This window comes from Microcebus murinus, chromosome 26, assembly GCF_040939455.1.
Source record: "Microcebus murinus isolate Inina chromosome 26, M.murinus_Inina_mat1.0, whole genome shotgun sequence".
Lineage (NCBI taxonomy): Eukaryota > Metazoa > Chordata > Mammalia > Primates > Cheirogaleidae > Microcebus > Microcebus murinus.
In genome coordinates this window covers 17,523,324-17,534,176 of record NC_134129.1, presented here as the reverse complement: position 1 = coordinate 17,534,176, position 10,853 = coordinate 17,523,324, and the positions used below count along the sequence as shown (strand labels likewise).

At 53.3% G+C, this 10,853-nt stretch overlaps 1 protein-coding gene across 1 annotated transcript; it reads left to right on the top strand.

Annotated features, from left to right (window-relative positions):
* Positions 1–1,763: 1,763 nt before the first annotated feature.
* SLC10A4 (solute carrier family 10 member 4) lies at positions 1,764–10,084 on the top strand. The gene is made up of 3 exons (XM_075997841.1): positions 1,764–2,191; positions 4,646–4,856; positions 8,939–10,084. Exons 1-3 carry the CDS (start codon positions 1,764–1,766, stop codon positions 9,452–9,454), a joined length of 1,155 nt encoding a protein of 384 aa, XP_075853956.1. The 3' UTR covers positions 9,455–10,084.
* The last annotated feature ends 769 nt before the right edge of the window (positions 10,085–10,853 follow it).

The window sequence follows — 10,853 nt, the reverse complement described above, 5'->3', positions numbered from 1 at the left end:
TTTCATCATTGTTTGGGGGGTCTAGTGATTTGGAAAAGTGTAAGGGTACCTTATTTTCCGGATGGTTGTAGGAGCCCTGCCCTCAAGGGATTCTTCGTCCAGTGGAGAAGATATGAGCTTCTTGTGACAAAGAGATATAATATAACTTATATTATATTCTATTATATTAATATGCTGTGCATTCAGTCTCATTTTTCATATTCTCTGTCATTTGCATGAGATCTGGGGACCGGGAAAGACAGAGGCCTGGGCTCAGGCCACCTTTGGGCAGTGGAAGTCACTCTGTGTGTCAGGAAACAGGTAGGGACATGTTCCCAGGAAGAATTCGCTCTATCTGGACACCACCTGCGAGTCACCCTAGGCCAAGACTTGAAACTTGGCTGGGCGCGGTGGCTCACGCCTGCAATCCTACCTCTCTGGGAGGCCGAGGTGGGCGGATCGCTCGAGGTCAGGAGTTCGAAACCAGCCTGAGCAAGAGCGAGACCCCGTCTCTACTATAAATAGAAAGAAATTAATTGACCAACTAAAAATATATATATACAAAAAATTAGCCGGGCATGGTGGCGCATGCCTGTAGTCCCAGCTACTCGGGAGGCTGAGGCAGGAGGATCGCTTGAGCCCAGGAGTTGGAGGTTGCTGTGAGCTAGGCTGATGTCACGGCACTCACTCTAGCCTGGACAACACAGTGAGACTCTGTCTCAAAAGAAAAAAAAAAAAAAAAAGGACTTCAGCCTTGATTTCAGCCTTCACTTCCCAGCTCAGCTCCCTGTGTCCCTTTATGGTCCCTGCAGAGAGCTCTGCGCCACCTGGGCTGGGAAGCCAAGTTCTTTCCCTGCTACGATCAGCCAGTGCCCGTCTTCCAGTTGTTGAGTCTCCGTTCCTGAGAAACCCTGGCTTTGATTTGTTTGCGGATGAGCATGTCTGGAGCAGGGAATCTCAGCACTTTATTTCTCTTCCGTCCCCTTTAATCCTATAATGCCAGGACTTTAGTGCCGATCACAAATCGGTGGCCGCTGCAACATCCTGTCCCCACCTCCTGCCGATAACTTGCTAAACACTCATTTTTCGTGAAGACTTTTCTCAGCCGAGCCCTGCACCGGCCTCTCCAACACCAGTCTCTGCTGTGAGACGGCACAGGGCGTCGCAGGCAATTCTTTGCAAGTCCAAAGCCCAGGGACTGCGTGCCACGCTGCCAGGCAGTCGCTGGTAACAACAAGTCGCGCAACCCTCTGGATGCTCAGGGTTGCAGACTATTCGAACCGTTTGCATGGCTACAGGCGTGCATAGACACGCCTTTTATTATTATTTTTATTTATTTATTTTCCTGCTTTCCGTGTCTGGGTGTCCAGACTGCATTAGCAAAGAGGCGGAGCCCATGGGGGAACGTGCCCTGCAGCCGGGCACTGGCTTTTGCTCTTCTCGCACCTTCGTCACCGCTTTGTCCCGCCCCTGGCTACACTCGCAGACGCACTGGCCGGCGATTCGCAGGAGGGAGGGAGGGGGGCACCCGGCGGCGGGGCGGGGCCGGCGACAGGGCTGGGCGCGGGGCCGGGCTGCGCGCTGCCAAGTGCCAGCCCCGCGGCTCCGGAGCGAGCGCGGACCGACGGAGCGCGGTGTAGACGCGTGGACCGACGGAGCGCGGTGTAGACGCGTGGACCGACGGAGCGCGGCGTAGACGCGTGGACCGACGGAGCGCGGTGTAGACGCGCAGGCTTGGGGGGACGCGCGCGCTGCAGGCGGGGGCCGGAGCCGGCGACAGCGCCATGGACGGCGCGGGCAACGCGACCCTGCCGGGCAACTGCAGCCTGTCGCCGCCCGCCGGCCCCGCCGGCCCCGGGCCCGCGCTCGGTCTCCAGCCGGGTCCGCGCGCCGGCCGGGCGCCCGCCTTCGGGGCGTCGCCGCTGAGCGCCGGGCTGGACGCGCTGGCGGGCGCGGGCCTGTGCGCGGCCATGCTCGGCCTGGGCTGCGCCGTGGACGCGGCGCGCTTCGGGGCGCACGTGCGGCGGCCGCTGGGCGCGCTGCTCGCCGCGCTCGCGCAGTTCGGCGTCCTGCCGCTGCTCGCCTTCGCGCTGGCCCGCGCCTGCCGCCTGGACGGCGCCGCCGCGCTCGCCGTGCTGCTGTGCGGCTGCTGCCCCGGCGGCAACCTGGCCAACCTGCTGGCGCTGCTCGTGGACGGCGACATGAACCTCAGGTGCGCGCCGGCGGGGCCGGACCAGGGGACGGACGGGCGGGTGGCACGGGGCACGCAGAGGGGAAGGGGACGGGCGGGCGGGTGGCACGGGGCACGCAGAGGGGAAGGGGGAGGGGGGACGGGCGGGCGGGTGGCACGGGGCACGCAGAGGGGAAGGGGGGAGGGGACGGACGGGTGGCAGGAGACACGCAGAGGGGAAGGGGGAGGGGGGACGGGCGGGTGGCACGGGGCACGCAGAGGGGAAGGGGGGATGGGGGACGGGCGGGTGGCAGGAGGCACGCAGAGGGGAAGGGGAGAGGGGGGACGGGCGGGTGGCAGGAGGCACGCAGAGGGGAAGGGGAGGGGGGGACGGGCGGATGGCAGGAGGCACGTAGAGGGGAAGGGGAGAGGGGACGGACGGGTGGGTGGCAGGAGACACGCAGAGGGGAAGGGGAGAGGGGGGGACAGGCGGGTGGCAGGAGGCAGGCAGAGGGGAAGGGGAGAAGGGGAGAGTGGAGGGACAGGACGGGTGGCACGGGGCTTGCAGAGGGGAAGGGGAGGGGGGACGGGCGGGTGGCACGGGGCATGCAGAGGGGAAGGGGAGAGGGGGGACGGGCGGGTGGCACGGGGCATGCAGAGGGGAAGGGGAGGGGGGGACGGGCGGGTGGCACGGGGCATGCAGAGGGGAAGGGGAGAGGGGCGGACAGTCAGGTGGCATGAGGCACGCAGAGGGGAAGGGGAGGGGGGAGGAGCGGGTGGCAGGAGGCACGCAGAGGAGAAGGGGAGGGGGAATGGGTGGGTGGCACGGGGCACGCAGAGGGGAAGGGGAGAGGGGAGGGGACAGGTGGTTGACACAAGGGTGGCAGAGGGGAAGGGGAGAGGGGGGACGGGCAGGTGGCACGGGGCACGCAGAGGGGAAGGGGAGAGGGGCGGACGGGCGGGTGGCAGGAGGCACGCAGAGGGGAAGGGGAGAGGGGACGGACGGGTGGGTGGCAGGAGACACGCAGAGGGGAAGGGGAGAGGGGGGGACAGGCGGGTGGCAGGAGGCAGGCAGAGGGGAAGGGGAGGGGGAACGGGTGGGTGGCATGGGGCACGCAGAGGGGAAGGGGAGAGGGGCGGACAGTCAGGTGGCATGAGGCACACAGAGGGGAAGGGGAGGGGGAACGGGTGGGTGGCATGGGGCACGCAGAGGGGAAGGGGAGAGGGAAGGGGACAGGTGGTTGACACAAGGGTGGCAGAGGGGAAGGGGAGAGGGGGGCGGGCGGGTGGCAGGAGGCACGCAGAGGGGAAGGGGAGGGGGAACGGGTGGGTGGCACGGGGCACGCAGAGGGGAAGGGGAGAGGGGAGGGGACAGGTGGTTGACACAAGGGTGGCAGAGGGGAAGGGGAGAGGGGAGGGCACAGGTGGTTGACACGAGGGTGGCAGAGGGGAAGGGGAGAGGGGAGGGGACAGGCGGTTGACAGGAGGCATGCAGCATGCAGCGGGGAAGGGGAGAGGGGAGGGTGTGGACACCCGGCTTGGAAGGCGAGGCTGACTTCCAGAGGTTGCGCTGCAGGGTGGAAGGATCTAGAAGGCCACCCAGCTGCTGGGAGGTCCCGGATCTCGCGTCACCCTTCAGCACCCCCAACCAGCCAGTGGGAGACAGAGAGAAGGGGCAAGTCTGAATGAAGGAGGGCTGCAGGGACCCTAAACGCACAGCGGGGCCATTGGCCCTATGGAGAAGTCACCTCATGAGGACTGCAGTGCGATTGAGTTGGATCCCACAAGTGGCACTCGGCAGCCTTGGGGACATGTCTAACGGTCACGGGGCTTCGGAGGATTAAAAGCAAAAGAGAAACACTTGTCCTCAGAATCCACCAGACTCAATAGGCTTTTTTTTTTTTTTTTTTGAGACAGTCTCGCTTTGTTGCCAGGCTAGAGTGCCATCATGGTGTCAGCCTCGCTCACAGCAACCTCCAACTCCTGGCCTCAAGCGATCCTCCTGCCTCAGCCTCCCGAGTAGCTGGGACTACAGGCATGCGCCACCATGCCCGGCTAAATTTTTTTATTTCTATATATATATTAGTTGGCCAAATAATTTCTTTCTATTTATAGCAGAGATGGGGGTCTCGCTCTTGCTCAGGCTGGTCTCGAACTCCTGACCTTGAGCAATCTGTGCACCTCGGCCTCCCACAGTGCTAGGATGACAGGCGTGAGCCACCAGGCCGGCCTCAGTAGGCTTTATAAAGCCTAGGCCAGCAGTCCTGAGATGCTGATTTGTTTTTTTTTTTCCTGTCTCCTTGTTCATGGATCCATTTGGGCTTGGATGTGTTGCTCTCTTGGCACGCCCCAGGGCGAAGTGAGTTCTCCCCAGACTTGATCTGGGGGGGGGTCTCATCGTCCCCCCCTGGTCCCCTCTTGTCCCCAACACTGCAGGGGCAAGCTTGGCTGGCTCCTTGGCTCGGTTCTGACTTCTGCCCGTTCCCCTTTCTGCAGCATCATCATGACCGTCTCGTCCACGCTCCTGGCCCTGGTCCTCATGCCCTTGTGCCTGTGGATCTACAGCCGGGCCTGGATTGACACCCCCGTGGTGCAGTTGCTGCCCCTGGGGACCGTGATCTTGACCCTCTGCAGCACCCTCATCCCCATCGGGCTGGGTGTTTTCATCCGCTACAGGTACAGCCGGGTGGCGGACTACATCGTGAAGGTGAGGCCCCTCTTGCCTTTGCACCCCGGCTTAGCGAGTCCCTCTGGTCCCCAGCTCAGCTGCTTGCAAGTTTGGGGGAAGAGAGGAAAGCAAGAAAAGGGCTTGGCAGTACTTGCATGCATAAACTTTAAAAATAAAAAAGTAAAAAAAGGTTTATGCAACAAAGATCTTTTCCACCTTTTGGGATTCCTACAATGATAGCTTGTTTAAGTAAAATGTAGCTTGCTGAAAACCAGTGTTAAGAGAAGTGTCAGTACTCACTGGGAATAAACAGGTCGGGGGCGCAGGGGGGAGGAGGGCAGTCCAGTTAAATAGCAACTGTATTTTCCACTAACTGTATATTATTAGGAAAACAATCAGAGCAAATTCAATACAATGATTTTAATAGAATGTGTGCAGTATTTTAGAAATGCATGACTGTAGTTTCAAAAGTGCAACTCTAATTCTGAGAAACCCTGTTAGTAGGTTCCTTAATTAATTATTAAAAAATGTAAGCTGATAATTTAATTTAAGCTGATAACTAATAATTTAAATTTAATTTAATTTAAATTTAATTTAAATTTAATAATAATAATTTAATTTAAATGTAAGCTGATAACTAACAATTATGACTGAAAGTAATTGGAAAGTTTACATTGTAGCAATATAATAGAATATACAAAATATATAATATTTTCTGTTATATAATATAAATACACAAAATATACAATATTATACAATAGAATATACAAAAATATTGGCTTTAAAGGACAAAATTGAAAAAAAAAAAGCACAAAATAAAATTGGGTCCTGGATAAATATTATAGATTATATTGCTTTTCCTAAATTCGTGTGTTTCTTTTTTCTCTTCCCCATTGCAATATTTTATGTGGTTTGGAAAGCTAGTGAAAAGATGAGGGATTTCTGTTATTTATGCACTATTTCCAATATTGCTTTAATCTTTGTAAATTAAGCTTTCTTTGAAAACTCCAAAACAGTAGTGAAAATGTATGTGCAACGATCAGGATGTTCATTGTAAGAAGCTAACCAAATACATTAACTATTACTGTTAAATGCACAGGCAAATTCTTTTAGACAAATGAAGAGAAAAAGAGCTGCTGCAATGTCTCAATTATGAAGATTTAAGAAGGCATAATCTCTTGTGTTTTACTTGTATTAATTTATTGTCTAAAGTAATCTGATTATACAGAGAAGCCAACTTTGATTACTATGAAATGCAGAGGGTTATTTTCTATACATATATCCAGCCCTGAGTAAAAGATTTTTATCTTGCTCCATAATAAACATGTATATGCGAAAATTATATAATCTATCCATAGATAATCTTAAGATGCATTAAGAACTTATTTAAGCATACTTTTTAAGCTAGCATTATTAATGTGATGGCATTTACTATAAAACCTTAGGAATTCTACGAGAAAATCAATCAAATGAGCTATTTACACACTGAAAATAGAAGAAATATATTTATTAGGCAAGTCAATTAGATTGGCTACCTTTGAATTAAAGGCAAACTTATCCCTATTCTTTAATTAGCCCATTATTAAGATAGAGCTTATAGAGTTGTTATACTTTTGCAAACAGTTTATTTTTATTTAATTAATTAATTTATTTATTTTTGAGACAGAGTCTCACTCTGTTCCCAGGGCTAGAGTGCCATGGCTTTAGCCTCACTCACAGCAAACTCCACCTCCTGGGCTCAAGCGATCCTCCTGCCTCAGCCTCCCGAGTAGCTGGGCCTACAGGCATGCGCCACCATGCCTGGCTCATTTTTTCTATATATTTTTAGTTGGCCAATTAATGTCTTTCTATTTTTTTTTTAATTATCAGTGCTATTATAATTTTTTTTTTTTTTGAGACAGAGTCTCGCTTTGTTGCCCAGGTTAGAGTGCCATCATGGTGTCAGCCTCGCTCACAGCAACCTCCAACTCCTGGCCTCAAGCGATCCTCCTGCCTCAGCCTCCCTAGTAGCTGGGACTACAGGCATGTGCCACCATGGCTCATTTTTCCTATATATTTTTAGTTGTCCAGTTAATTTCTTTCTATTTTTAGTAGAGACGTGGTCTCGCTCTTACTCAGGCTGGTTTCAAACTCCTGATGACCTTGAGCAATCCTCCTGCCTCGGCCTCCGAGAGTGCTAGGATGACAGGCGTGAGCCACCGCACCTGGCTTAAGTGCCCTATTTTTAAGGGGCACATTCACAAATTAAACGCATGCTCAGGACAGTCAGAACACCAAAGCAAAGCTGTATGGTGGGGGCTGAAAGTCTGGGGGCAATCTGCCTGGAAAAGAGTAGCCTTCCCTTAATAACTGGTTTTTAAACTTCTAGAGAGCTCTTTGTCAGCTGCTTTCTGTCGTTCCGGAGGGCCTGTATCCAGGTCAGTGGCTAGAGATGCTAGAAGGCAAATTGTCAGACACAAGGGCAGGCCTCCACACAATAGAGGTCTGCCTGCCTCCAAATAAGGGGCCTCCCGTCTTCAGAAATACTCTGTCCAAGATCTGCATTGCGTGTTGGGTGTCAGGCTAGATGGGCATTTTCTTCCAAGAGCTTAGGGTTCTCTTGCCTGAATTCCTCTGCAGCTGTCTCCTTGCTGATGGCTTGTCTATCCATTTTCTTTTCTTTTCTTTGAGTCTGGGTATGGATTTCACTGTATGTAAATTTCACTTCCAGAAAGATTTTATTTTATAGAGCGATCACTCGGAGGAGGAGTGGCATGACAGGGGACAGTGAGCCCAGCGGCTGCCTTTTGGTGCTTCTTAAAAAATTTTAACAGCACGTGTATAAATTACAGTTGAGGTCTTTAAGTTGAAAAATAGACCAGGAGCGTGGTGGCTCACGCCTGTCATCCTAGCAGTCTGGGAGGCCGAGGCAGGAGGATCGCTCAAGGTTAAGAGTTCAAAACCAGCCTGAGCAAGAGCAAGACCCAGTCTCTACTAAAAATAGAAATTAATTGACCAGGCCGGGCTCGGTGGCTCACGCCTGTAATCCTAGCACTCTAGGAGGCCAAGGCAGGTGGATTGTTCGAGGTCAGGAGTTCGAAACCAGCCTGAGCAAGAGCGAGACCCCATTTCTACTAAAAATAGAAAGAAATTAATTGGCCAACTAATATATATATAGAAAAAATTAGCTGGGCGTGACGCCACGGCACTCACTCTAGCTTGGGCAACAAAGCGAGACTCTGTCTCAAAAAAAGAAAAAAAAAGAAGAAATTAATTGACCAACTAAAAATATATATACAAAAAAATTAGCTGGGCGTGGTAGTGCATGCCTGTAGTCCCAGCTACTCGGGAGGCTGAGGCAGGAGGATCGCTTGAACCCAGGAGTTGGAGGTTGCTGTGAGCGAGGTTGAGGCCACGGCACTCACTCTAGCCTGGGCAACAGAGTGAGACTCTGTCTCAAAAGAAAAAGCAAATTTCCAGTTTGAAGCTGCTTATTATCCTAGCTTCATAGAAGACGGAAGATGAGAAGAAGCCTCCTATTTGAGAGGGGATCATTTAGCATCAATAACAAGGGTTCCCCTCTTCCTTCCCCCGGGTCCCCCAGAGTCAGAGCACTGGTCCAGGGAGACCACCAGGGGGTCCCGGGCAGGTTCTGAGTCAGAAGAAGACTTTTTCTTCAAAGCTGCAAAAGAAGTGAAGTTTTTTTTTTTTTTTTTTTTTTGAGACAGTCTCGCTTTGTTGCCCAGGCTAGAGTGAGTGCCATGGCGTCAGCCTAGCTCACAGCAACCTCAATCTCCTGGGCTCAAGCGATCCTCCTGCCTCAGCCTCCCAAGTAGCTGGGACTACAGGCATGTGCCACCATGCCCGGCTCATTTTTTCCATATATTTTTAGTTGGCCAATTAATTTCTTTCTATTTATAGTAGAGACAGGGTCTCGCTCTTGCTCAGGCTGGTCTCGAACTCCTGACCTCGAGGGATCCTCCCGCCTCGGCCTCCCAGAGTGCTGGGATGACAGGCGTGGGTGAGCCACCTCTCCCCGGCCAAGAAGTGAAGTTGCAACGATTTATCCCCCGTCGTGGGGCTGCTGGAGCAAACACAGGGTGTCTTTTAAATGCAAACAATAATCCATGTTTCCATTACAGGGTTCCCTGTGGTCTCTGCTGGTGACGCTCGTAGTGCTTTTCATCCTGACCGGCACGATGTTAGGGCCCGAGCTGCTGGCCACCATCCCCGCCACCGTGTACATGGTGGCGATTTTCATGCCTCTGGCAGGCTACGCCTCGGGCTATGGCCTGGCCACTCTGTTCCGCCTCCCGGCCAACTGCAAGAGGACCGTGTGCCTGGAGACGGGGAGCCAGAACGTGCAGCTCTGCACGGCCATCCTGAAGCTGGCCTTCCCCCCGCAGCTGGTGGGGAGCATGTACATGTTCCCCTTGCTCTACGCCCTGTTCCAGTCGGCGGAGGCCGGCCTCTTCGTCCTCGTCTACAAAATGTGTGGAAACGAAAGCCCGCGCAAGCAAGACCCTCTGGCAGATGCGGACGAAGACACAGACATTTCTTACAAGAAACTCAAAGAAGAGGAGGTGGCGGACACCTCCTACGGCACGGTGCCAGCGGGCAACTTAATAATGATGGAAACCGCCCAGACCGCTCTCTGAGCACCCAGATGTGCCCGGGAGCTTCCGTCTTGCTGAGATGTTCCTCCGTGTTTTGTGGCCCCCCCCCCCTGTGGTGGTTACACGGGGCTCAGGAGGTCGAGGGTGACAGCTGGCCCCCCGTGATCACCCAGGCAGCCCGGTCCGCCCTGCTCATTTCCAGGCTCACCGGCTCAGTCGCCAAGCACTTCCACAAATTGCAAAGCCATGTTGTGACGAGTTGCACCTGGGACTGGCTCGAGTGTTGCCTGAACTGGTTAAAAGTGCTTTTTAAATTGTTATTTATTTATTTATCTATCTATCTATCTATCTATTTATTTTTTACCATCACCAGTTTCTATGACTGCTTTGACCGTAGAAACTATTAGAAAACAGGGCCCTGGAAATGTAGAATTTGGGTGCACTGTCTTAACGAGTAAAAAAAAACAAAAAAAAAAAACAACTATCTTTGTAAGGCCTAATTGGAGTTTCATGTAATTGTTGGAAAAAAAAAAAAAAAGTATGCTTGTTCAACTGATAAATATCCGATCATGTCGCATTTTGACCTGCATTCAGAAAAATTCCAAAACAGGTCAATTAAACAAATGACATCTCTCTGTATATTATATATAGTATTTTATTGTCAAGCCAGTATCAAACCACAGATAAATCAACGTCTTTGATTACCTGGTCTGATTATCTAGTTATTGGCCATGAACGACCAACAGAGTTTGTCTAGCGGGGGAGGCATTTTCTTTTCAATTGGTCTTTTATGCATTTGGAGAGAGGGTTTGGTGAGGACATTTTTATTTTTATTTTTTTTAATTTTAGTCCACAGACAGTAAAGAACAGGTCCAAGGCGAGGACACTGGGTAGAAGCAACGCCCACCCAGGAATGGAGCTAAGCGGGTGGCGGGTGGGAGGGTCCAGGGGAGAACACGGTCAGGTCAGCGTAGACGCGGACGCCCAGACGCCTGGTGGGTGGGCGTCTCTGAGCAGCTCTGGGATATAAACGACATCGTCTGAGATCACAGGGCGGGGACCCCAAAAGCGTCCCCAAACCTTGGCATTTTCGCTCCATAGCCGGAGCCAGCCCGCCCGGCGCGCGTCCCAGCCACCTGGGGACAATCGCGGGCGGCATGGGCATCACCTGGCGGGCGGCTAATGGGGCGTAATCCTCTCTCTCTGGAACCCTCCCGGGCGCACTTGCACATCGGCACCTTCATCTCCAAAAAACACCCCAAAAGCCAGTCTTCCCGGATCCCCCAAGGGCGTGTGCGCGGGTCCCCGGGCGCGGAGCGGGGTGTGTCCGGGCTGAGCGGGGACGCGGGGCGGGGGGACGCGGGCGCGGGGACACCGGGCGCGGAGGGAGGGCCGGTCCCGCCCCCGCCCGGGCGCGCGGCTATTTAGCGGGCGCGGCGGG

Coding starts and splice junctions, on each gene's coding strand:
- SLC10A4 (XM_075997841.1), top strand. CDS start 1,764: ATGGACGGCGCGGGCAACGCGACCCTGCCGGGCAACTGCAGCCTGTCG. Junction 2,192..4,645: donor GACGGCGACATGAACCTCAG/GTGCGCGCCGGC, acceptor CCCTTTCTGCAG/CATCATCATGACCGTCTCGT. Junction 4,857..8,938: donor TGGCGGACTACATCGTGAAG/GTGAGGCCCCTC, acceptor TTTCCATTACAG/GGTTCCCTGTGGTCTCTGCT.